A 26,046-nucleotide genomic window follows, 5' to 3' on the forward strand; every position below is an offset into this window, starting at 1 on the left:
TTCCTTGCTCCTGCAGAAAGGAGGTCTGCAGAGAGGGTTCATTTTAGCACGAAAGGGCATACTGGAGGACACAAAGCCACTAGAAATGTCTGGGAAAGTTTCTGATGGACATATTTCTATTCTGGAGATTTGAACCCCCGACAGTGAGGTAGCAGTAAAAAGTTGTTAATCTTTGGCAATTAGTCAGAAAATTAGGTAAAATATTGAGCTTGGCTGGGCAGGTGAGTTTGAACATGAGTGTGTTTAGGCCATACTGAGTTGGACTGTTTCAGCTTCAACAGAAATTTCAACAAGTTTTAGTTCCACCATTTTTATTTTTAAAATAGAATCATAGAATCTGATTTTTAAAATAATTTGGGTTTAAATATAAATATTAACAGGGTGTGATAAAGATAAGGAATGTGAGCAGGGAAGAGATCCCAGGCCATGAGCTAGAGCCAAGAGACAAGCTGATTTAGTGAAAGTGTGATTTTTATCTAACTGGTATCTGCGGGCTTGTCTCGGTGAGTTTGGATGTTGATGCATGGTGGTACCAATCTCCCCGTTTCTCACAAGGTTTTTATTGTGGCCAACCAAGTTTCTGGAATTTGCATAACCTCAGGTTGTCTGCAGGCAACCACGACCAAAAGCTGGCTCAACTGAATATAACCAAATGGTGATGTTTATTTTCAGTGTCTCTTTTAAAGGGAAGGGGGCATATGCTGACTTGGTCCCATTGTGGCATTTGGCACAGAAATTTTTCATACGTGGATGAACAAGATGTTCAGTGTGTAGGATACAGTAAATTGGTAATTAATCTTTTGAACATCTAGGTGGTGAAGGTTCATTTCTCCCCAACCACCTTTTCAGTTGGTGCGCATCTTTCCCACGTCAAATGAGATATTTCTCACTTCTCAGGATGCCTGCAAGACTGGCTCTTCCCCAAGGCTTCCCAAAGTGGCCACCTGCCCATGTCTCACAAGTGACATCAATCCAGTTTTTTTTCCTTCCACGCCAATTTAACAACTCCTTTAACTTTGTGCCACTCGCTATTTCTCAGCCATCGGGAGATTCAGGTCGCAGTGTGGCGAGGAGGGAAGAAGGTGCTTTCTGCTGTTGGTGTAACATGTTGTGGGAATAACCGCAACCTCTCAGATTTCATTTATATACATCTTGAAAACCAGTTGACGTCCTCTTTTGAAGTCAGTACTGATTTTAGGCTATAGCAACCACAGTATGTTCGAGCTTGCTTGAGACTTGCTAGGTTTGAGGATGGAGAACATGCAGCTGGAGCAACGCAGAAACCGGTACTGATGCATTTTACTTCCAGTCCCTCACATTGGGTAAATAAATACTTACGTGTTTCACATGTGCTAAGGTCTGTGCTGGACCACTGGGTAGCATCACCTCAGGTAGCTTAGGGTCTGCTGTGCAGCTCCCTGTCTCCCTGCCCCATCCAACGCGGGTGGCAGTGGTGGAGCTGGGACCTGGTCTGTGCCCCCAAATTAGCGACCTGGACTTGGCTGTTGTGTGCAAAGAGTTCACGCCTTGCTCTACTGGTGAGTCCTTTTGGCTCTTGAAGGCCAAGGTGCCTTGTTTTAGCCCGTGGCAGCGTCCACAGAGACTCAGATAGTCCCACAAGGATGTCTGAGACGTGAGAAGCCCTCTTTAAGAGTCAGCTCCCACACCAGTCCTGAAAGACATGCTGCCCTTTGTATTTCCCAGATTTTCAGAGTACTTGAAAGAGTTGAATATTCTGCACTCTGTGATTTCATGTTTTTTTAATCATCTTAGGTCTTTCCCAAGCCTCTGAGCAAAGCTTTTGAAGCAATTACGCTGACAATATCTACCTTTCTCCCCAAGCACCTTGTGGGATGTTTGGGTAGATAGGGCTGGTCGGGTGAGTTATTCTGGTTTTCAGATGACTCATCTTGCCCTGGGGGCTGCCGGCTGAACAAGAAACCTGCAGGTTGCTTGACAGCAGAACAAGTGTTAGGAGAATAAAGGAGAACATTGGGGGCAGCTCCTTAATAGGTAAAAATAGTTATTTGTGTAATGTGTTTTCTGGTGAACTCCAAGTAGCTCCATAGAGGACTCCAACAGTGGACTGAGCAGAGGGAAAAAATGACCAAGAAGTTGATTTGGGAGGGGAATTAAGGATATATAAGCAGTTTTAGACGATGTGGGGTTGCTGAATACGCATAATTAATCCTCATGAAGATAGAGGAGGTATTGTTTTTCCCCATGTACTAGACCCAAATCTTATCTTCACTGAAGCCTCCCACAATGTCATCCTTTTGCAATGTGTAAATAGAACATGTTAAAGGACTCCAAGAAGGCCCCGTGCATGGGCATGGTTTTGTAGGTGCTCACACGTGTGGTCTGGGAGCTGCAGCAATCCTGGCTCACTGGGTCGGTGGTTTTTGTGGGTGTGGGACGGCGTTGCCCTTGACTAAAGCGAGCTGTTTGTTGTTTCCAGGAAGAGTGGGATCACAGCAGCAGTGGGAGTGCAGGATCCCGGCTGGGGTCGGGCTCCAGGCGTGGGTCTGGATCCAGGTCTGGCACCCGTGGGAGAAGCAGCCAGTTCAGGCAATCAACCAAGGTATACCTGGTAGTGACGTGCTGAAATCGTGTCCTTCGCTTGCTGTTATCGGAGGCATCCTCCTAACGACCTGTTTTGTGTGTGTGTCTACACGTAGGGTGTGAGTGCATGTCAGTTATGAAGGACACCTCAGAGACCTACTTAATTCATGCATAATATGTGACCTGGCTGCTGAGGGCTGTCGCTGTTCTTCAGCCTCAAGAAGTCTGTGGAGGTGTGCTGAGTGCCTTAATATTGGGAAAGAAGTCCCTAGTCAGCTGGTTTAGTGCAAAGGAAATTAGTTTTTTTTTCTTTAGTTGAAGTCTTGGAGTATTTTAATTTTGGGAAATTAAGAGATGCCTGTAATTATTTTTTGGCAAGTCTTCATTAGAAGTTGATATATGAGTGGACACCACATAGATGGTGTTAAATGGTGACCTTGAGTCCAGCTGCTTTCCGTGGGAGTTACCTTCCTGCCCTGCAATAGACTTTTAGAATTTGCTTTTGATTTGGTTTTAGGTCCATTCCTTGAACTCAGACCAGGGACCTCTTCTGCGTGTTTTAGTCAGCCTCTGTTCTCCTCTCTCCTCTTGGAGTTCCTCTGTTTCTGCACACGTGAGCATTGGTTGTGCCAGAAGTGGAGGACGGACTCTGGGAGATTTGGGGCCAGTGGTCAAAGTCCTGGTCCATTCATCCATGTCTGTCCTGGTTTTGGCTGGGATGGAGTTGATTTTCTTCCTATTAACTGGTATAGTGCTGTGTTTTGGATGTAGTGTGAGAATAATGTTGATGACACGCTGATGTTTTGGTTGTTGCTAGGTATTGTTTACGCTAGTCAAGGACTTTTCATCTTCCCATGCCCTGCCAGATGTGCAGGGGGCTGGGAGGGAGTGTGGCCAGGGCGGCTGGCCCAGCTGGCCAATGGGCTATTCCATACCATATGACGTCATGCTCAGTATATAAGGCTGGGTGAAGAAGAAGGAGGGGGGACGTTCGGAGTGATGGCGTGTGTCTTCCCAAGTAACCGTTACGCGTGATGGAGCCCTGCTTTCCTGGCGATGGCTGAACACCTGCCTGCCGGTGGGAAGTGGTGAATGAATTCCTTGTTTTGCTTTGCTTGCGTGCGCGGCTTTTGCTTTCCCTATTAAACTGTCTTTATCTCAACCCACGAGTTTTTCTCACTTTTACCCTTCTGATTCTCTCCCCCATCCCACCCGGCAGGGGGGGTGAGCGAGCGGCTGCGTGGTATTTGGCTGCTGCCAGGTTAAACCACGACAATGTCATTCATCCTGGAGAGCTTGAGGAAATACGTCTGTCCTCCTGAGCCATGCTGTGTTGGGAGAGGACCTGCAGAACCGTGTCGTTGCTGGAAAGTGATGGTCCTTTCTGGGAGGAGTGAGACTCAACGTATCCCTTTTTCTTTGAGCAGGGATAATGTCTTCCTCAAAATATCTGTATTTGTTTTATGAAAACTTGCAGTTTTCAACAAGAAAACCTTTAATCAGAGCCTTTTCAAACAGTTTGGTATCTATCTATCTTTATTGTTTTCTACCAAAGTGCAGCCAGGGGCTATAGGCAGCTGAGAAGGAGGAAAGGTGGGGGAATCTTCTCAAAGGTAGAACTGAAAAATGCTTAAGAAGTGACACATGACACAGGATAATCCCTGAATTTACACCACGGACTCAGCCGACGACTTGGTGTTGTTCTGCATTAATGCTAAGCACAGCAATGAGCTAACGGCTGTTGCAACCCTGTGACGAAGAGCGTGATTTTGTATTTGTCGTGGTTTGCTGGAGGGTGGTAATGAGGAGCGGCGAGAGGAACCGGTGGGACGCTGAGCCGGGCTTTGAAAAGCTGCTGCGTGCATGCAAATGCCGACTTTGTGGGGAATTTGCTGAAGCTGCATGCATGGGTAAGCAGTCAGAGTCCACGCGGCCGGTGGCGTGGTCCGTCCCTCTGTTTGTGCGGGCAGCCGCAGGGGCTGGGCGGCGGTGGATGGAGATGATGTGTGCTCACAGGGGCTGGAGGACAGAGGTTATGGACGTGCATTTAAACCATACTGGGTGTAGGATCAGCTTCACCGGATCTCGGATCATTCTGGGTATTTATGTCGTTCTCGTCAGTGTGTGTCTCAATCATCACTCCTGGTGGCTTAATTAATTTTCAGCAGTGCTAACCCCTTTGCGGTGAAAATGATTATCTAAAGCTGAGGGTTGGGTCATGGGGAGCTTCAAGTTAAAACTGCTTACGGTTATAATTGCAGTCCTGGGGGAACTGACAGCAAGTCACTTCTTTTCTTAAATACATGCAATTTTTTTTTTTTGTCTCTGGACTTGAGAATTGGCTTTTTTCAAGTGTTATTATTAAGTCTTGGTACCGTGCTGTGAGCATTTTAGTAAGCACCCTGCAGCGCAGGTTTACTTGGGCAGCAAGCACGCTCCCTGCCTTGTGAGTTGAGACAGAAACCGGTTATGAAGACAGGTCATCGAAGTGACTCACGACTTAATGACAAGTTGCATTATCGTTTGGCCCCGGCGCCGTCTTTATGGAGTCTGGCTAACGCTTGGAGCATCTCCGAGAGGTCATGGGGACATAGTCTAGGAGGACCAGGAGTTGCAGCCCGGTTTGGGTGGGAGCATCCAACCACTGCCTAGAAGCTTCTACCCGTCTGACCTCCTGCACCACTGCAGGGAGAAAATTTTGCTTACATTTGCCTAAAATAAAAAGCTCAGCTTCCATAATTGATCATGAGAATTTTATATATTTCTGGTAGTTTGTTTCTGTGCAGAGACATGTTGACCTGCAGATCCCTGGAAGTTAAAATCGTAATCCATAGATCCCTTGGAGGAGACAAAAAAGGGAGCAATGTGGCTGTGTTTGAAGTAGCTGGTGTCTAAATTGGTTGAGCTGGGAATGGCCGTGAAGTGTCACCATCTGTAGTGCGCACCGAGGATGCACATCCTGCTCGTTGGGAAAAGGTTGCTCACTTTCTGGGCAGACTGAGGTCTGGGACTTCTTTAAGAAATGGTCATGTTTTTATGAGTTTTTAGTGTCTCGGTTATTATTAATAATATTTGAAAATGGCAGAAATTATAGGATGGGGAATAGCCACCTTCTCCAGCATGTGTTTCACCAGAGTAGGACCAGAGTATTTGGGCTGAAATACTTAAATCATCTGAATATGTGCAAGATTATGAATAATCTGAATACGTGTAAGAAATGTCGGTGAGAAATTGGTAATATGGGTTTCCCTCTTACATGTCCATCCTGTATCAGTCTGAGTCAAGTCTGATTTCTTAAATGGTCTTGAATGGCAAACTCCAGCCTGCTTTACTTCTTCGCCTGTAAAGGGTGGAGAGGGCAGTCCTCTTTCTGCAGGGAGGACATGTGTAGGCTGATGGCTCTAAAGGAACCAGTGTGAGGTCTTTGCTTTAGATGCTCTTGCTTCGGGTCGCTGGTTTTCCCAAAAGCAGTTGCACAGGAAAATTCAAGGTGCTTTGCAGTTTGCTGGAGGTTTCTCATAATTCCCACCTGACTATAACGTGATGCTTTTGCCTCTCAGGGGAAGGAACCGTCATCTTAGTGTTGGTGGGACATGTACCAGAATAATCGTGTGAACTCATTTGGTGGTGTGCATGGCAGAGGTGGCATGGTGCAGGGTTCTGACGTCCCCCGCCTGTTGTTAGAGCAAGGAGAAGTCATGCCACCATGAAGAAGCAGGACGGCTTTCCCCATCCTTATTGGTGATGGCAAGCTCTGGTAGCTGCTGGTGAAGAGTGTCTCCATCCTTGCAGATATTCAAAAGCCATTTGGATGTGGTCTTGGGCACCTGGTTGAGTAGGAGGGTTGGACCAGTCGAGCTCCAGAGGTCCCTTCCCACCTCAACTGTCTGTGACTCTAAAACTGAGTTTCTTCATGGCTAGGATGTCAACCTGCCCGCTGGACCTTGGTGGGTCTTTGGAGGTTGTGGGCGGTGGGGTAGGAGGACAGGGCTGGAGTCAGAGCTGAGCCTGCGTGTTGTCTGCTCCGTGATGTCCACAGCTTTGTATCCCCAAGGCTGAAACCAGGTCACTGCTTGCCTTCACGGTGCGCTTTTGCAGTGGGTGAGGGGACTCTGCATTGCAGTGAGTGTGGATTCTCGCGGGAGCGGAGGAGCCCACATGCAGAGGCGGGAGAGGCTGTGCCGGGCTGTGCCGTGGTCCGGCTAGCGCCGCGTGCCTTCCGGCGAGTAACCGCCTTTCCCTCCCTCCTAGAATGGCAACAAGGAGAGCTCCCTTGACATGCTGGGCACGGACATCTGGGCTGCCAACACCTTTGACTCCTTCAGGTAAGCCGGTTTTAAAAGACTTTGAGAGAGAGATGGACTGTGCCCTCTCTTGCCTTTGCCCATGTGTCCATCCTGCTGGTACCCAGGCACCGGTGAGTACCCTGCTGGTACTCACGTCGCTGCTCCTCCTCCTCCCCATTCCCATTTAGCCCACGGCACTAAGCACAATCAATCTACTTAAAGCATCCTACGTGCTTAGGAGGCTGCTGGATGGGGTTGCAGTCCAAACATCTGAAACCGATACTGATATAATTACTTGTAATCACCTGAGAGCTGCGCAGGCAAGACTTGAGGCAGCTCTGAGCTACTGCTCCAGGACTTTTTTCTTCCATTAATTGGTGGTGCGATCATGCGTTGGCTTCACAGCTGCTGAGAAGAGCTCTTCAGCTGCTGCTTCAATGCAGGGAAAGTGGTGAAATATGCTTTCTGTCCAGTTCTATGCGTCTCTCTGTGCTTGGAGCACTGCAAGAGTCTGCAGGAGTTGAGTTCCTACCTGGGACTTGCTCCAGGCCGTTGGAGCGAGCAGGTTGTGCAGGACCAGAGAGAACATCTCCATGGACCAGACCACTACCTGTTGCGATACCTCCTTGATACAGAGAGCAAGTATAGTTAGCAAGGTGTGTGCTGCATCATGCTGCATCATATATCAAAACTAGGGGTTTAGTGCAAGCAACAGGAGCTCAGCATCTCCAAAAAACCAGAAGAAATGGAAAGAAACGTGATGGAGCAGCGTGAAGGTTGGAGGCCCGCATCCATGTGCTCTGCGGTGGGGAGTGGTGCCTCCAGAAATAGCAGCTTTCCTCATCTGCAGGCTCTGATGTGCCCTCTGCTCTTCAGCTCGGTGGTGTTTAATTAGTAGTGGACTTTCTTTCTTTGTCTTTCCCTGTTTTTCTCTCCTAGTGGTGCGACGTGGGACTTGCAGCCTGAAAAACTAGATTTCACCCAATTTCACAGGAAGCTGCGAAACACCTCCAAACACCCGCTGCCTCACATAGACAGAGAAGGGTGAGTGCTCTGTGTGCAATACTGTGCTCTCCAGCGAGGTCTCTAACTTCTCCCTCGCAGAGGGAACGCTAGCTTGGTGGCACGGCTCATGTGGAGGACATGGCGAAGAGGTGCTGGACGACGTACAGGGTTTGAGGATGCCACAATCAGTCTATCTGGCTCCTCTATCATCTGGTTCTGGGCTGGAGCCGAGCTGGTCGCTGTATTTTGCATTGCTTGGTAGAGTTCAGTCTTTAAATCATGCTGGATCCAAGTCTTCTGGATCCAAGTCTCCTAGATCCAAGTCTCCTAGATTTAAACATCTCTGAATACTGGAGGAAAGATCCTGGCTTAGTGCTGATCCCGGTTACAGTTCCCACAAGTGACAGGGCTTCTGCTGTTCTCCCCAGCAAGACTTCAGGGAAGGAGATGCTGTAGATCCAATTGTCCATCCCCTATCTGCTAGCGGTAAAATATCTGCTAGCCGTAAAAATATTAAAGAGCTCCTTTGGGTGGTGACAGCCTCCAGGGGCTTCCACAGTATTGCTGGATTCCTCTTCGGTTGTTGGTTGGTCAAGCCAAATAAATGCATACTGGCACCAAGTGGTTCACCGATGTTGCTTAGACGGACATGACCGTTTCTCTGCAGATTCCCTGCAGATTGAGAAACAATCATAGTATGGTTTTTCCTCTCCTTATCGTTCAGTCCTGGTGCTTAACGCACTGGCAGTGCTATTCAGGGCTGCAGGCAGTGTTACCTGTCCCGTTATCCCAAGTTACGACAAGGCTTCAACTCATCCCTGACGCAACTCACTGCAAATCTCTGCTAAATTAAAAATAGAGTAAGAACTCCATAACCACATTTTATCCCATCAAATTTTTGTCATTTTTTCCTAGTCATTGATCATTTCCTGCCCATAGAGGAAGGAAAAAGATCAGAACGGGTCTAAAAGGTGGGGTTGAGAAGATTGCAGGTGACTTCTCATTGCCACGTCGTATTTAGGGATGGGAATCCTCTCTCGAATAAGTTTTTCTGTTGACAAATTGGTACAGGCCAATGCCATAGGCTTCACTGGGCATATCTTGTTTAGAAACGCCGGGCTAGCAATCCCAGCCCAGCCCAGGTTCAACATCTGCAGGAGGCTCCTGTACCATGTAGTAACAGGCAGAGACTCGCACAACTGTATAAGGCTATTTTCTGCGCTGTAAGTACTGACTGCAGGTATATAAAGAGCAATTTTCAGAATATTTGGAACGACGCTAAATTTCTAAGTCACGAAGTGCCTTATATATATAGATATAAGAAGATATAATGTGCTCCCTGGTTGATGGCACTTGCCAGATGATCCTACCAGGTATAGGGAGGATGCAGCAGGGTCTGCTTTATGGTCTGCCTCCGGTTCCTGGTGTACTGTGAATGCCCAGGGTGCAAACAGGTAGAGAAGGCAGTATGGAGATGAGATATTTAATCACTCCTAAATATTACAGCTGTAAAAATGGAGTAAGAATGACTGTATATGCAGAAAAGTTAAACAGGTGCCATCAGCACAAGCAGTGCATCTCCCAAAATACAGGTCATATAAGTAACCTGCACTAGAATAGAGGAAGCACAGACAAAATAGGTTTTATTTTTTAACTTTTAAAGTTGTCTCTGTTGTGCATTCATCAGCTCTCCGTGCCGAATCTGTGCTGAGCGCAGTTCAGCTTGCTGAACCTCCAAGAATCTTCATCTGCTAGCTAGGCATTTTCCCTCCTGATTGAGTGGAGTTTTTTAACATGCTAGCTGTGCAATGAATTATAGAAAAAAAGGGAAAGATGTTGTTCAGAATGTGTTTTCTACACTTTAAGTACCAAAGAGACCATTTTGTTCCTGATCACTTGCCCAAGGTTGGCCGTGTAGTTGCATCCAGTTGATTGACCTCAAGCGTCTTTTGCTTGGCTGAAGTGTTTTCCTCCAGAAAGCCATCTGATTTTATTTGCAGATACTGAGTTTGGTGGTATGATGAATAATCAAAGTGGAGTGGTTAAGGAAAACCAGGGAACTGTGCCTCGTTTCTGACCTGAATTTGTCTGCCTTTAATTTCCAATGTTACCTCTTGCTGTGCTTTTGCTCCTCCAGTTCAAACAACCTTTTGTAGCTGATATTTTCTCTTCATTCCAGGTACCTCCCAAGCCCATGTATCAGTTTCGTTTTTCCCGTACTCTAAGAAATTTCTCAACCACCTCTTTGAAACGTGACTGCCCGAGCTGCCTGCGGTCCTGTAGTTCAGGCTCAGGCGTGTTGCCTGTAGAGGAAAGCTGCCTTCATCCCCCTAATCCCTGCCTCCTCATCCCCTGCCTCTATGCCACAGTCCAGCATCAGACGTTCACCCTGGGACAGTCCCCATCTTTTCAGATAATCTTTTTCTGCGATACGCTTGCCTGTTCTGTACCTGCAACTGATATTATTTGTCCCCAGATGTTTGATTTGATTTTTCTCATATATATATTAAAAAAATATAAAATATATATATATTCATATATATATTCTGTATATACGCACACTATATTTTTGCCTTTGTAAATCAAAGTCACTATTTCATCTATGAGGGAAAGTCAATTGTTGAACACCTCTGATTGCCCATAAATCAATTAGGGTGTTAATTAAATTAAGTGTTTCCATTCAGCTTGCTGTTTTTTGAGCCTGGTGCTTTAGCACATGCCATTTTTTCTGGATTTTTTCCCCCCATTTGCTGGAATTCCACCAAAATCTGCTGTTCTCAGAGTTCTAGGCACTGATTACCTGAGTCTGCTGCTATCAAAGTTTCTAATATATGTTATTTAACAATATGTTATCACTAATTGACCAAAAAATACATTATCATTCTTGCATAATAAAAATAGATCACCTCAATTGTTTGGAAATGCAGAAGGATGATATTTATTGACCATTTTTTCTTCTCCATATCATTACAAACTCTCTGCATCCAGCTAGTAATTATCTTTGGATTGTTTTTTTCCCTTTCTTGATAAAAGAAAGTCCTTTAGCTGCCACCTATGCATTTGGTCTGTCAGTGCTTTGCTTCTCACCCCAATTTCTTTGCATTTCAAATTGTATGTTTGTATTTGTATCAATTGCTGTTTGCTGTCCGAGATGTATGTTTGTGCTTCTTCGCCAACACCTTTCTCAGCAGGGAAACAGGAGCTCCTGTGCAGATCAACAAATGAGCAGTGCTTCAAAGGAAATATTTTTTATTATGTTTTTGTGTCCCCATTTTTTTTTTTCCAGATGGGCTGTGCTTTCGGTTTAGCTTGGTCTGGGAATTGAATCACCCAGCGCTACTGCTCAGGACTGACTTACTTTGGGTTTCTCACTGCTGCTATTACCAAAAGCATTGGAACGCTGTGGCGGATGGTGCAAGTGGAGAGGACTGGGAAAAGCATTTAATTTTGTATTAATGGCTTTACGGCCGTGTGGGAGTGTTTTGGAGGCACGGCTTACTCGCCTCAGAGACCCTCTTTGTTTTCATGAGGGTCCTTTGCAGTAAGAACCAATCTTCCCCATGTGCCATAATAGAAACTTAACTTTGGTTCCAGCGAGGTTTCACTTGGTTTTGTTTTTGTTTTCTTCCTGCCATAGGCTTGGAAAAGGGAAATACGAGGACGGTGACAGCATCAACTTGAACGACATAGAGAAAGTCCTTCCAGTGTGGCAGGTAGGTGAATAGGACATCTCCTGCCCGTATGGTGGAGACCAGCAGCAACCTGCCTTACCTTTCCTTAGGAAACCCTTCCCAGAAGTGGGAAAGCCTGGGCTGGATGCGCTGAGCTATGGTCCTTTGGGGTTTGTGATGCAGAATTATGCCTGTGGTTTCGGCGAGCCTTGCTGTGAACCTTAGTGCTGGGCAAAGGCAGTTACCGCGGAGACTTCGCTGGGAGGTGAAGCGTTGAGGACAGTATATGTATACACACATATATACATAATATATTTATGTATATGTACATGGACACGGGGCTCAAATATTTTAGGAAAGGAGGTTCTGAAAAGCACCAAGCCTCCTGACAGCTCCAAAATAAATTGCGGCCAGGAAGCTAACAGGGATGGTGTGCTGACCCAGATGTTTCCTCTGTGGGGTGTGCGTATGTTTATATGCAATGGTCATCTACTTGTACGTTTTCTCCAGCCTGTTTCTTCTCCAGATCTATCTCTACATCCCAGTTTCGGTAGTTCTGCTTAAATGACTTTTGATGCTCGGATGTTGGGGAATGGCAGGATGAGGCCCTTGGTTAAAAAAACCCATTGAATAAGTCAATTTGTCAGCATCATATAATTTTTCACTTCCCAGAGCCCTAATCCTCGAAGGAGCTGAGTGTCCTGGGCTGAGCAAGTTTCTGAGGATGCTCAGTGTGTTTTTGCTGAAGTCTCCAGACCATGTGCTGTGGTAGCGTTACCCTTTTCAGTGCTGAGCAAAGAGTTCGACGGGCTTCTTGCTTATGCATCATGTGAGGAAAAGCCTTGCTCATCCTGCAAACCATGTGATGATCTTACTATTTCTTTTGGGTGAGCTAGCTGGCACTAAATACGCAAACCAGTGGAAAGAGTAGAGAAGTGCTGCTGACTTTGGCAGGGAGGAACGCTGTCTACAGCTGTTTTTTGCTCAGTTTCTTCCATGCTTGGTATGTCTGGACTTTAGGTCACAGGGAGCAAACATCAGGTTCAGCTGATACAGAGCCCAGTAATTCTGCAAAATAAGGTTATTTTCCCTGGGGAATAATTGGGAATGAGGAATCAAACCATCTTTGATGCGAGGAGCTGACGTTCTTCTCTAGGGTTCAACTTCTTTTATAATTGACAGCTATTAAATAAGCCAGGTCCTCCTGGTCTGGTTGTCACCTCATCCTGTCATAACACCAGGTTGAGTCCATTGACTCCAGGGAATTAGTACCAATATATACCTTAACATCTAGCTTAATCCTTAGTGTGGCAGCTCGAAGCTGGAAGAGCTAGTGGGAATGCTGGGGATTTGGTGTTTTGTTTGTGCCTCTGGGCAGACTCATGCAATACTATGTTATTTTGGAGACTCACTTACCTAGGCATGTACAGTCGTATGTGCCTGTGGGAACTAGGAGCCGGGTAGTTCTGGGAGAGGATTTATCTTGTTCAGCGTTGACAAGTGAAATACTTGCAGACAGCTGGTTTAATCCTGACGTATCATTGTTAACTGGATTTGAATGTGATCGTGCAGTGCCAACAGTGATTTTGCTGGTCTTTATCCCTTGTTTTAAATGGCTCTGTGAAAGAAAAATCTTTCACCTTCCATGGGGCTTTCCCACACTGCGATTATGTTTGTGTCATATTCTGAAGAAGGGGCTTTTCAGGTTGGAGATACGTAAACTCTTGTTCTCTCTGTGTTTAAGATCTCATGGGTTGCTTACGGCAGCCACGCATGGACAGAGGGGCCAGCCCGAGCATCCTCCAGCACGACTGGGCTGATCCGAGCATCCTCCAGAGTGACTCGGGTGCAAACGTTTTGCTGCTGAATGTGCTTCAGAATCTATAGCAGGGTTAAGAGCACCAGGTTCGAGAGAGGTAGTGAGTCTTACTTGCAGGCAGCTTTGGAAATTTGGATTCCTTTGATGGTAAAATATGATGGACATAGGACCTGAATCTAGAGCTAATTTCCAGTATACATCCAGGTCTTTACGTATATCTCTACAGAGAGATACAGTGACCCCCCTAATGGCTTAAGCAGAATATTCTGGATATCTGGACGTTAATAGATATACATGAGTTTTGCTGCTGGAATCTATCAATAGTATTTTAACAAAATATCGCAAGGAAAGCCTGTGACTATTTGGCAATTAAAAGGTGAAAAAATAAACAAAAACCAAAACAACCTCCCCCAAAACCTTCTTCCTTCATAGCTGCCTGAGGGAAAAATGCTTGTCGCCAGCCTTATGTTTTGAAATTGGAGATTGCGTGCATCCCGCTCCGTGGGGACGCTCTCGGCCGGCTCTGCGGCACGGCGTGCTCTGCCATCTCGTGGACATGCACAGGCAGGCGAATCCGGCTCCGCTTCGGCGCTGGGCGCAATTCCTTCGTGACAGCGTTGACAACTGGTATTTTGAAGCTTCCTCCTGCCCCATCTTTTCAAGGCTCATCTGGGGTGCTTGTTTTTACTGGTAAATAGGCTTTGTTTTGAAAGCTTCATGGTTAGGAGTGCATGAGGTCATTGCCTTGGCTCAGCTCGTGAGCCGTAACCTCTTCGTCTCTCCTTACTCACAGGAGTCTGTAGTTGGATTTGGGCACTGATTCACCTCAGTGCTGCCAAAAAGTGACTTTGGAAGAAAATAATCTTTTGAAGATAAGTATTCCCCATTCATAAGATCTGCTTTTTATTGCACGCTGGGGAGGATCGGTTGTCTGCTGCGTTAGAGAGGCGCAGCTCAGATGCAGAGCCAGTCTTCATCATCTTCTCCGTTTTCACCTCGGCTGGTTTGTTGGAGGAGACCATGTAACCATCTTGGCGTCATGAAAACGTCACAGGGAGGGCTGAGTCAGTGCATTTTGCTTTTGCTCCCTTTGGCAAATGCTCGGAAAGGCTTTCTGGCTTGGACGTGTCACAGCTGAATGCCCCGGTCCTAGATACGGTCTTCAGACTGCGAGCCCTTGGCAAACTCTACACTTACCAGAGAAAACCACCCAAGGGGTCATGTCCTACAAGATACCCTCCATCCTCCCTGCGAAGCTCACAAAGGATGCAAGAGGCTGCGTGTCACAGGGACATGTTGTGCATGCTGACAGACGTGAGCAGAGAGTTTTGGGACACGTCCCGAGTGGTTTCTGGACTGGCATCTTGCAGTTGTTGGCTTTCAGTTTGCTGGACTCGTGCCTCCAGGCTGGGCCTGCCCTCCTCCGAACGGTGCGTTTTAGGAGGTAGAAATTATGTGGCACTTTTGAAAGGGGTACTGGGCTTTATTGGTGCTATGGGATGAACTTGGAAGACAGCATTGATGTCATTTGGTTTGACATCTTAATTGCCTTGCAGCTCATCTCCTTCCGTTTCCTTACTGATTTTTGACCCTTTTTGTCATGTGCTTGGAGTTACAATAAACTGCTTGTTTCTTTTCTGGCTACAGTTGTCATCCAGCTTCCTTGTTGGATGAGAAACAAGGGAGCAGCTCCTTAGGAGAAAGGCAGACTCTGTAAGTTGTTCATGTTCCTCTTAGCACCACTGTATTCCTGACTTTGTCTAAATAGGCTTAGAAGCGCTGGAATTCCTGACCATGCTGGGATCCCACCTCAATTTAGGGACCTAACAGGCGTCTCTGCACACTCCCTTTGGGACCCCTCCTCATTGACAAGTATTTTCAAGTCAGACCTTACAATTCAGTGCAGAGATCGTGTGAGTAAAGGTGGGACCTGAGCATGGGCCGGTCACTTGAGGTTCCTGCTGTAGGAGGGGCATGGACACGTTGGGGCATGGTTCGCTGCATCTCAACATAGAGGTATAGAGAAGGTCAGATGATTCCCATCTGAGGATACCCATGTCCTTTTCCTGTCGGCTCTGCAAGGAGCCCAGAGGGACCAGCTCACATGTGGACTTGTTCAGACATGGTAGGTGCCTTAAGAGAGATGAAGCCAACCAGGGTGTCCAGGGGGAGAAGGGTGGATCATGGGCGAGCATCCCCTCTGCTGTCAGTCTCCATGCGAGGCAAGGAGGTCAGTGTCCAGCACTGGTGTGAGGGCTTGCTCCTGGACCCTACGGATTGCTGATCCTTCCAGGGTGGTGGTGGCAGGGGGACAGGTCTCTTTGGAGCTCAGGGACAGCTCCTTGATGGGGTGGTGTTATTTACTATCACCATAAAGAGTCCTCATCTTCTCCACATCCTCTCTTGCCTGCTCTTTCTGCACTACAGTATTGGGCAGTTCTCGTTTTAGCCCGCTCGTTAGCCAGCCCAGATCCCTCCTCTTTCAGAGCCTTAGCCACAACAACGTGGCCCTCTCCTAGCAGACCGTTCTGCACCAGTGGGCTCATCCTTCTGCCTGGCATTCCCTCCCACTGGGAGTGACCGGGTCCATGTGGTATGCCCCATGTGCTGTATGTCCCTCCTGCCACTTGCCAGGTGTAACCCTGACATCCTTTACGTGTCCACCAAACAAGTTGTGGTGGCTCCCTAGGAGCCCCAAACTAGGGGGATTTCTTCTCCCGGCCCGCAGAGCCTGCTGGACTCCATCCAGAGCGTGTAGGCATGGCATTGCTTTCAGAGAAGGTTTCTAGTCTAACAAGCCAGCTTCCCATATCCCAAGGGTCTTTCCAATACTGTAACTGCTAAAACCACTGTGGAAAGTCCCTGTCAAAGAGCCAAGGTTTACTTGAGTATAGGTCACAACGTATTGGGAGTCAGATCTCCACTGCTGAGTAAAAAGCTTTTGTTTTGCCGCGACTTCCAGTAAGATATGGTCTTTCTGTGGCCTGTTTTTTGTTGCATTTAACCCAACTGACAATGACCATCTCCTTGGGCTGAGAGGGCAAACTGCCATGGTCACCTGTAACCCCTTCAGCATCACTCCCATGTTAGAGTTAAGGCCACGGTTGACCGAGGAAGGCAGATGAGACTGTTGCCATCTCCAAAGCACTGGAGAGGAGAGGTCTGGATGAAGGCTGGCTTATCTTCCACGCAGGTCATCAGCTCGCAGGTTCTTGCAAGGTCCAAGCCTGGGCTCTGGCAGTACAGCACAGTCACTGTGAGCCCTGAACCAGGTTATAAACCCCATGGTTTTTATCGGACATGCTGAAAAGGGGAGATCTTCCAGTGGGTTTTTCAGATTATGATGGTCTTCCGTATCATATGATAGACTTATTCACAACGGAAACATCAGGGAAATGGCCAAGAGCTTTGACGTTTCCATTATTATTATTATTCGGGTTCAGAGCTGGCTTCTGATTGTAACGAATGAGATGGACTCTCCCTTCTCAGGGCTGGTTTTATTTTTCAGGCTGTCACCCAGTACAAACAGACTTAGCGATGTTGGCTCATAATTTGTGGGAGTATCTTCCCAACGTGGTGGGTGTGGAGATGCCTTTTTTATTGTTGTTTCTGGAGCTGGTACTGGTCAGCTAGGCAGGGTTGGGGCCAGGTTGCCCTGTTGTTTGGAGAGTGGTGGACCTGTAACGAGCTCCTGCCAGGATGGGAGGCATTGGGATGCTCTTGCACCCCAGTTGGGTCGGCTGGGTTCGGAGACATGGGTTTGGGGTGTGCAAGGAGGGTCGGTGGAAAGGGCAAGGGTGGCTTACGTTGCAGCTCTGAAGGTTGGCTTGGTGTTTGGTGGCCGAGGGGACAGGGCTGGTGGCAGAGGGGAACCCTGCAGCACTAGAGGGCACTGCGGCCTCGCTGCACGGCCCCGAAACACGGCTCTGCACAGAGGAAACAAGGCTTTTTCCAAAGGCTTTTTCCAAGCAGAAACCTTACTCTGCAGCGGCTGCGTCTCGCACCCTCCTGTGCCAGGTCATGCTGCTCTTCCATCCTGCTGTGCCCACCTTGGGCTTGGGGTGCATGTCCAGCATGGGGGACCCTGGGGCTTGCGGAGGGGGAAGGTGTTTTTCTGCAGCCGGGGCTGAATTTGGTTAGCGCTGTGCATCGTCGTGAACCTCAAAGCAGATGGAAGCCCTGAGCAGAGCGGGGTTAAAACTGAACGTGTCTGTGAACCCCCCCGTCATTGCCTTGTCCAAGCACCACAACCCTGAGGGGAACTGGTTTCTAGGGGTTAGACAAGCCCCACAGCCCAGGTCTCCCTCGCTTGCATCTCAACACCTCCCCGACTCCTCTTGGAAATCCCACTTTTTCAAATGTAATCCTCAACTCTGCGTATTTCCTATGGGATTCTCCGGCAGGGCTCAGTTCAAAGCGATGCTCCTCACACCAAGGAGCGGTGCCAGATGTGCTGAGGGGTCCTCCCTTTCTCCGGAAGATGCTGCTGCCCCATCAAACGTAGGATTTTCCTCTGAACACCCACATTTCCATTTGTCCATCTGTCCCTGTCCCCCATCCCACTTTGAAGGACATGCCAACCTCAGCAGGAGGGAGATGGAGACCATCTGCTGGACCATCTCTGTTCCTTAGACCCCAGTTTGCTAGGCACTGGTTTGTGCTATAAAAAGTATGAATAATGGGATTTTGGCTACTTTGCAGCTTTTCCCTGGGCCAGGCTGATGGAGGGGTAGACACAAAGCGGCTGATTGGAAGGACTAGGCTGGGCTTACCAATAGGAGGTGGTGGCTTTTGGGTTCATGATCAGGGACCACAAGGAGATAAGAGGATGAGAGAGCTGGATGGCTAAGTGTTCCCGGGAGGATGATGAAGAAAGATCCTCTATTTTGCTTTTAAGGAGTTCACAAGTAGTTTTAGACCTGAAAACTGCAGTTTTCTGGGGAATTAAGTGATTTGGATATGGGGATGTACTGGGGTATAAATAACAACTCGATAGGTATTTGAGGCTCAAAAATGTCACCACGTTGAGCTCTGGCTTAAACACACCAGAGAACAACACGGGCTTTTCTCAGCCTTATAGCTGACTTCCCTTTCAAAAAGGTTTGGTTTTGTGCAGCTATATAATATCCAAAGCAAGCCTGAAAGGTTTTGGTTTGGTTTTTTCCCAGGCCTTTCTATAGACCGTAACACACACACACCCCAAAATCCTGCCTGAATTTTAACTTCTGAATAGTGTTACATCTTTTTCTCCCTTGTTTTCCCAGAGGATTCATTAGAAATCTGAGAGGGGCTTTTGCTGCACTCCCTTGAATTTGCTGAATATTTTCCTGAAGCCGGTTGTGGAGTAATGATTAAGTTAAAAAAAGTTATTAAAAGCAGCAGAGAAAAAAAAATCCAGATTTCTAAAGATCCCGAATAAAAACTCAATGTCTCTTTGGTCAAGTAGCTATTTCTGCTGGCTTGGCTATTTCCACATCCTAATCCCCTTCCGCGCTCTCCGTGAAAGACCTGAATTTTTAATAAAATAAAGGGAAGGAAGGAATTTTCTCTCTAAAAAAAAGGAGACATACCGCAGGACCAGAGAGACGTGTATACATTCCCGTTGGCAGAGGGACCTACAGAGCCTAGAAACACATTGCTTTCTAAAAATCCTGCCAATGGGGGATGTCCTCGTCCCTTGTCTGACAAAATACGAGGTTAATGTTTCCTGTCGCATTTAAAAATTTCTTCTCAACCAGAAGATGCTCCCCCCTACTTTTCTGCTGCCTTTCCTCTGATGTTATGGAAATAGCAACCGATACAATAAATGAGACCAGAAGTTCTTAAAATGCGAATTTCCTGCCCGGAGGCAGCAGGTAAGTGAATCCCGTCCCGCCTGGAGAGATGTATATATAGCTATGGGTGTAAATATAGGTATTTAGTGGCAGGATAAGTGTTTATTGCAATCCGAGATGTTTTGGTCAAAGATTGTCCCTTAAGTGGGAAATTTATTGCTGCACACAACACCTGGATGTCTCTTCCATGGGGAAAATAGAGGCTGTTTATGAAGGGAATTAAATTATGCCCTTGCCCCCAGTAGCAGACCGAGCTCTGTAACCCAGAGGTCCTTTCTAGTCCCACGTTCGTATTGTCCCTCATTTTATGATTTTAAAAATACCTTTGGGGTTTGTTTGGGTTTTTTTTAAGATACTCCATGAACTTTTCTGCTGGCTCTAAAAACGACAGGCGCTCGGCTGTACGCGTGCTGGCATGCTCAGTGAAAGAAAACTCTGTGCCATCCCCAAAATACCTGTGCTGGATGGTGGGGTTGAAGGGTTTCATCAGGGCTAATAGAAATAGTGAGAGGAACGTGGTCTCCACGCTTTTGGCCACACGATGCTGCCCCGGTGTCCATGTCTCCCAGGGTTATTCTGCTCTGCCCTTCACCTGTTGGTACCGCCGCGGAGAAACTCCTCATTGTTGGCTTGGTTTCTTTTTAATTCTCTTCTTTTTTTTTTTTAAATTCCTGTAATGTATGAGCAGAGAAATCACTGGAGAATGATAAAGCTTCATTTCTTCCTGCTTTTGTGACCCACTTGATTATTTCATTTCTCATTGTATATTCTTTTGAGGCGCCTTGTCCGAACGGAAAGAAAATATGTATGCTTATAGGAGCCGTTTGTTTCCCCTTGGCTGGGCAAAAAAAGACCCCTTGACTGGGCAAAATAAGCAGGTATCGCATAAGATACGGATTGCATCTGCTCACTGGTCCTGGGGAGGGAGCCGCCGACACTCACTCCATCACGCGCCTGTGAGCGACGTTATTAGATAAAGCTGGTGCCTTCGATAAAGCGTATGCCTTCGTTTGGCCAGCCTTCCTCTTGGGGCTGTGAATAAATGCAACATAAAAATATGTGTTCCTCAAGTTTGGGTTGCTGCATGTTTACTAGGTAAGAATGAAAAGGTTTGGGGTCAGTAGTTGCATGGACATGGTTTGAAGCAACAGTGGAAGAAATGAGATGCCCTGTCCTGTTGTTTGATGGTCACTCGGCAATGATAATCTGGACCGAAACCAGTTTTTAAGAGTCAATTATAAAGAACAAATTTGCATTTGTTGTAATTTAAAAGAAAACACGAGTCCAGGATGATCTCCGTTTTCCAGCCTGATGGTACTGACAGGTCCTGCAGCTGCAGCTGGACCTCCTGGGCATGCAGTGGCCAGTCAGCTCCAGCCATTGAGCCCATGGTCAATGAAAGCTTGGTTTTCCAAAAGCAGAGAGCTAGGGTGGCTTTTTTAAAGCTTTCTTCTTGTTTGGGTTGTTCCCGTCCGCACCGCTGGCTCCATGGAGCTTTTCAGTCCTGCAGCTCAGCTCCATAGGACCTCCGGTAAGGGCAGCGCTGGGATATGTTGAGGATGGAGGAGCTTCAGGGTTGCCTGTAGTTGTACAACCAGCTCAACCTAAAGGCTATGGAGAACCAGAGAGGACCTGGGGGCTAGGCAGGTGACCATGGATTATGGTCGGGCTTGTAGATGCAACCGGCATGCTAAAAAATCATCTCTTTGCATGCAAATTTTGATCTGGAAACCCAGCGATGGGTTTTGGTATCTAGATTGCCGGGGCAAAGTTTCCACTAATAGACTTGTACTTTATTTTGCTTTTGGTGCAAATCAGCCCCGCCTGCCTTAAGGCTTTGGGAGCCGGTGTGGTCCCTGTGCTCGCTGTGGAATTGCGCCCAGCAGCGGCAGCATCCCGGCAAAACAGGTCATCGCCCCGATGGGCAGAAAGGCGAGCAGTCAAACTCATACTAAAATGGTATTTTCAGAGCAAAGGGGGTAAAAAAATACCCCGACCATTAGTGTGTGAGTGGCCACCTTGTTGTACAATCACAATGTCGGTTTTCTTTTTTTTTTTTTTTTTTTTTTTTTAATGGTTGGCTTAACAATTAAAAGGCTACACTGCGCTTTGGTTTTTCCAGTCTGCTGCATCGTGTGACCCGGTGACTCCGAGTTAAGCCTCATTATATAATGGTGGGGTGTTTTTTTGGAAAACCTCCATTTAATCCTTTCGGAGCAGAATTTGCTGTTTTTGTTTTCTTTCATATCGTCGTCTCGCTTCCCCCCCCCCGCCTACCCCTTCCCCGGCGGGCGCACGCTGGAGGCGTCAGTCTGGGAGCAGGGTCCTTTCTTCCTTTCTTTTTTTTTTTTTTTTTCAAATCTGCAGAGAATGAAAAAAAAAAAAAAGGTTTATTTTCGTTTGCTTGGGTTACAGCGCCTTTCCCTGCCGTCGGGGGGAAGGACTACGTGATGTGCAGCAGGTATTTTGTGAATGGAGCACAACCCTGTGACTCCCCGTCGCTTGACCGAAGGGGGAGGCAGGGGAAGGAGAAAGAAGAAAAAAAAAAAAAAAAACCAAAAAAAAACCACCACCCAGTGACTCCATCTGACTCGTTTTGGCTGGAAAACTTTTTCAGCGCCGTGGTTCTTAAGCCAGGAGGAAGCTTTCTTCTGGCCCAAGAACAATAAAGGGGTCAGCAGCCTGATCCTCCCTCCTACACCCTCTTCCTTCCATTGTGAGGGGTCTGTGCAAATATCCCAGGCTGCTTCTGCTGGGGCCTGAGGGACCTGAGCCGCGCATGTGACATTAAAGAGAGACTCTGCGAACTCAGTAATCCTGAGCTGCAAAAAGAAAAAAAAAATAAAGAAAAAACAAAATGAAGTCTTTGAGGTGCTCTATTTCTGGTGTAGCGTTGCGCTTGGAGAAGGTACCGATGGGTGTTTCTCATGGTGGGGGGAAATCTGTCTCCTTACCATGCATAGGTGCTCCTCCACGATGCCATGGCAGCATCTTCCCCAGCGTCTGCTCAACAAGTGGCCAGATCCCCACAGAGGGTAGGTGAACCCTCATGTCTTGCCCACCCTTGACCTCCTCCATTTCTGTGGTTGTCCAAGATGGGGAATTTCTGCTGCTCTCAGTGTACGTGCAAAGCCTGCGTGCTGGTGGTGTATGGTCTCCACCAAGGATGGGGTTGAAGGAGACACAGCTGTTTGCCATATTGTGCTTGCTCCAGGGATTGACCACCATCTGACAGCACCCAGGTTTTCAAGCCAGCACCTTTAATGATGTGCCCGCTACTCCTCGGATGCGTATCACAGACCATGAAGGTCTGAGCCAGCAATCCTTGGAGTAAAAGGTCTTTGGAGAAGTGCTATGGGGCCTGACCCACAGCAGCGTGCCCACCAGTCCTGTCCATCATTAAGGCAGCCGTCTTCTCTCTGTTGAGGGAGGTTGTACACGGATCAGAGGGCTGCTGTGGTTTCTGTGATATCTCTTGTGAATCCAGAGCAATCACAAAACTTACAGACCACGCTAGGTTCTGCCACCATGAATGGTGATACTTTTTCCAGGTGGTAACTGCCAGGCTAGATGCCACCTACCTTCCCAAAGGAGAAGGTGGGACCTGTGGCCTTCTATGAGAAGGCGAGTTCAATGCAGTAAGCCCTATCGTGCACTGAAGACCTGATTCATTTGCCAGAGGGAGAGTGGATGATGCTCATCAAATTGTAGGAAAACCCACCTCTTTTTTTTTTTTTCTTTTTTTTTTTTACACATTAATCAGCTAATAGCATGTGTGACCTCCTCTCGCTGTGTTCCAGCTTGTTGGACCTTGGCACCAAGCAGCCGCATGAATCATGATGGTGATTTTGCCGTAAGGCAGTTCCTGTCGTTATTATCTCCTTGCTGTGTCGATAACGCTTTGGTGGCGATGGTCAGGATTTCCTCGCACTACAGAGCTTTCCTGAAGATCAGCTCTGCGAGCGGTGGAGGAAGTAGCCGTTACGAGATTGCTCCTGGCTGCTGAGAACGGGGTGGCCAACTTCAAACGTACGTGCGACCTGACATGATCCGAAGAGCACGACGGCGGCTCCTCTTTCCCCTCGTCCGCTTTGTCAGTGCCGGCGGGTGAGAACTCTTCTTCTGCAAATGCTCCGAGGGCTGAAGCAAGAGCAAACCTGGTTATGGAAAACTGTCAGAGACCAGGACCCCTGGCAATGGAGATGGGGGGGGAGTTGTCCCAGGTCTTGCGTGAAAACCCAAGGGCATGGTGGGAACACTCGTGGCCAGGGTCCCACACCCACCCCTCTTGCAGGGCCACAGTGTTGGGACTACACACGCTACAGGTCCTTTAGTTGAAAAGAAAACTATTTTTGGTTCAATTTATAAATGCTTAGTCAAACAGATTTGTCATTTAAACTCTTTTTTTTTTTTTTTCCCCACAAATGCCCTTGTTTGAAGGCAAAAGCAAGCAAGCTGCAAGTTCTTCTTTCAGCCTTGGTATTGTGCTGCTTTTCTCCTGGTACTGGAGCACTTTTCTGATCTCTGCGTATAGCACCTAGCTCCAGGATTTCGGTGGTGTTTCCAAGCAGCGTAGCTATGCAGGTAATAAATGATAATTACATGGGCTCTGTTGACCTTGGTGGAGGGCAAGTGAAGTGTGACAGACTTCCAAGATACAGCTCCTTTGCTGCTCTTCCTCGTCTAGAAGAAGAAATAGTGCCCAGCTGCCCATGGTCAGCAAGGCCATGAAAATATATCGGAAGTAGCTCCAAGGGCTGCAAGTATACGTGAGGCTGGGAACCTGCTGCGTTAGAGGTGGAGCTCCTTGGTTACTTGACCATCCTGCCATTCCTGTCTGAAGTGGAAGCAGATCGCCTTGTTTGGCTTCGTACTTGCCACGTCTTTTCATCATGCGATTTACATACAAGACAGGACTGGAATTTATTCTGCCAGTCCTCAACTTCTGAGAGTTGTTGGTTGAGGAAGGGCAAGGCGGTAGTGCAGCAGCTGATGGCCATGTCCTTCTTCTGGGAGGTCTAAGGTAGCTTTCCTGACATGAGGTTGGATCAAAAGAGAAGGTGTTTTGGCAGCGCAGAAGTCTTTCTGCATGTGCTGCAGTGAAAATTGATGATCTAGTGGTCGCCTGGAGTGGTTTGCAGTTTGGATGGAGTAATCCAGGCATCTTTCACAGGTGCTTTTCCAAAGGTACTTGATTATTTAGTGCCATTGCTATGCGTAGCACAGGCAAATCAGATGTTCATGCCCTGGTGGGAAGGACTGACTGTTTAGGAGCAGATGATAATGCAGCAGAGAATGGTTAGAAGTGAGTTGGATGGGGACGGGTAAAGGATCGGAGTGGACTTGGTGATGTTCCATTAATCCACTGTCAAGTCTGGGCAAGTTGCTGCTTCTTGATGACAGCAATCCTGTTTCTGGAGAAATCAACAGCAAATCTTCATCTTCTGTGTCCAGGTTTCCAATCTTCTGCTCATCTGTTTTGTCCGTATCTTCCAAGTCTTGCCTGTGCTGCCTGTTTGGAGTGGTTGCCTCTGTGTGCCAAGAGGGCTTTCGCTCTGCCAGAGCTGCACACGTGCCCACAGCCACCGAGGTCCTAGCATGGGTAGATGCAATTGAAATAAAGTAAAAAAGCTCATATGAAAGGGCATGGAAGGCAAAAAAAAAAGTCCTGCAGGTGACCTCCAGCCCTTTAGAAGCTGTGTGGCCTCTTGGAAGATTCCTTGTTGGGTGCTGCACTTTGCTACAGGGGAGAGCATGGTGATTTCATGGATTTTGTGTTGCCACACAATATGCCGATAGTAACGACAGGAACTGCCTTACGGCAAAATCACCATCATGATTCATGCGGCTGCTTGGTGCCAAGGTCCAACAAGCTGGAACACAGCGAGAGGAGGTCACACATGCTATTAGCTGATTATTGTGTAAAAAAAAAAAAGGAAAAAAAAAAAGAGGTGGTTTCCTACAATTTGATGAGCATCATCCACTCTCCCTCTGGCAAATGAATCGGGTCTTCAGTGCACAGTAGGGCTTACTACATTGAACTCGCCTTCTCACAGAAGGCCACAGGTCCCACCTTCTCCTTTGGGAAGGTAGGTAGTCTCTTCTTCCCCTGCGTGTCCACCAAAAAGCTTTTCAGATCTTAAGCTGTGCAGAGAGCCACATCCAGGGGCCAGGTTCAAGGATGCTCCTGCCCTGGGAGATGAGGACTGTGGTAGTTGGGGGTTTCTGCTGGAGCTTTAAGGAGTCTCTCTGGGTTGGGAGCTGTGTACAGTAGGAACAGTCATCAGCCTCATCTTACGTGCGCCTCGTCTCACTGGTTAGGATCGTTTCCCCCATGGAAACCATCAAGAATTTCCGTTATTTCCTTTCCTGAGGCTTTGTTTGGGTGGGGATTTCTGGAAGGTATTTCACAGGCAGGTATAATTAAAGAAAGACATGCTTTGCCTGGAGGCTAGACAAGGTTTCTTTAAAGCCAAGCCTTTAGCGTGGTGGCAAAACAGAAACCGTTTGTTGCCTGGTCCGATGGAGGGGAGGTCGGGGAAAGGGGGGAGATAATCAGCTGGGAATCATCCCGGTTAAATGCCGCACACTGGGGTTAAGGCCCTTATCCAGCAAATCCTTGAAATATGTGCTTAATTTTAAGTCCCCCTGACTTCAATCTGTTTACTCTTGTGCTTAACTTTAAGCATGTGCTTAAGTGCTTGGCTGGCTGAGGGCCAAGGTAAATAGTAGACTTAGGAGCAGATTCGCATAAAGTAAATGCTTTACTGGACTGAAGTCCTGTGGGACAGCGGATGCTATAGCAGGTCTGGGATGATGGAAGGGGACGGTGCTGCATATCCCAGCTCCGTCACGTTGTTCAGCGTCGG

At 47.5% G+C, this 26,046-nt stretch overlaps 1 protein-coding gene across 4 annotated transcripts in view; it reads left to right on the top strand.

The window, feature by feature from the left end:
* The window catches only part of LOC142075272 (CBP80/20-dependent translation initiation factor-like), a 143,757-nt gene that overhangs the window by 42,321 nt on the left and 75,390 nt on the right, over positions 1-26,046 (top strand). For all 4 annotated transcript variants that reach the window (XM_075136410.1, XM_075136411.1, XM_075136408.1 and 1 more), the window contains 3 exons: positions 6,814-6,887; positions 7,788-7,892; positions 11,491-11,566. In XM_075136410.1, the coding sequence (XP_074992511.1) occupies positions 6,814-6,887; positions 7,788-7,892; positions 11,491-11,566 (255 nt within the window). The remainder of the gene's footprint in view (positions 1-6,813; positions 6,888-7,787; positions 7,893-11,490; positions 11,567-26,046) is intronic.

Source organism: Calonectris borealis, chromosome Z (genome assembly GCF_964195595.1).
Source record: "Calonectris borealis chromosome Z, bCalBor7.hap1.2, whole genome shotgun sequence".
Taxonomy (NCBI): domain Eukaryota; kingdom Metazoa; phylum Chordata; class Aves; order Procellariiformes; family Procellariidae; genus Calonectris; species Calonectris borealis.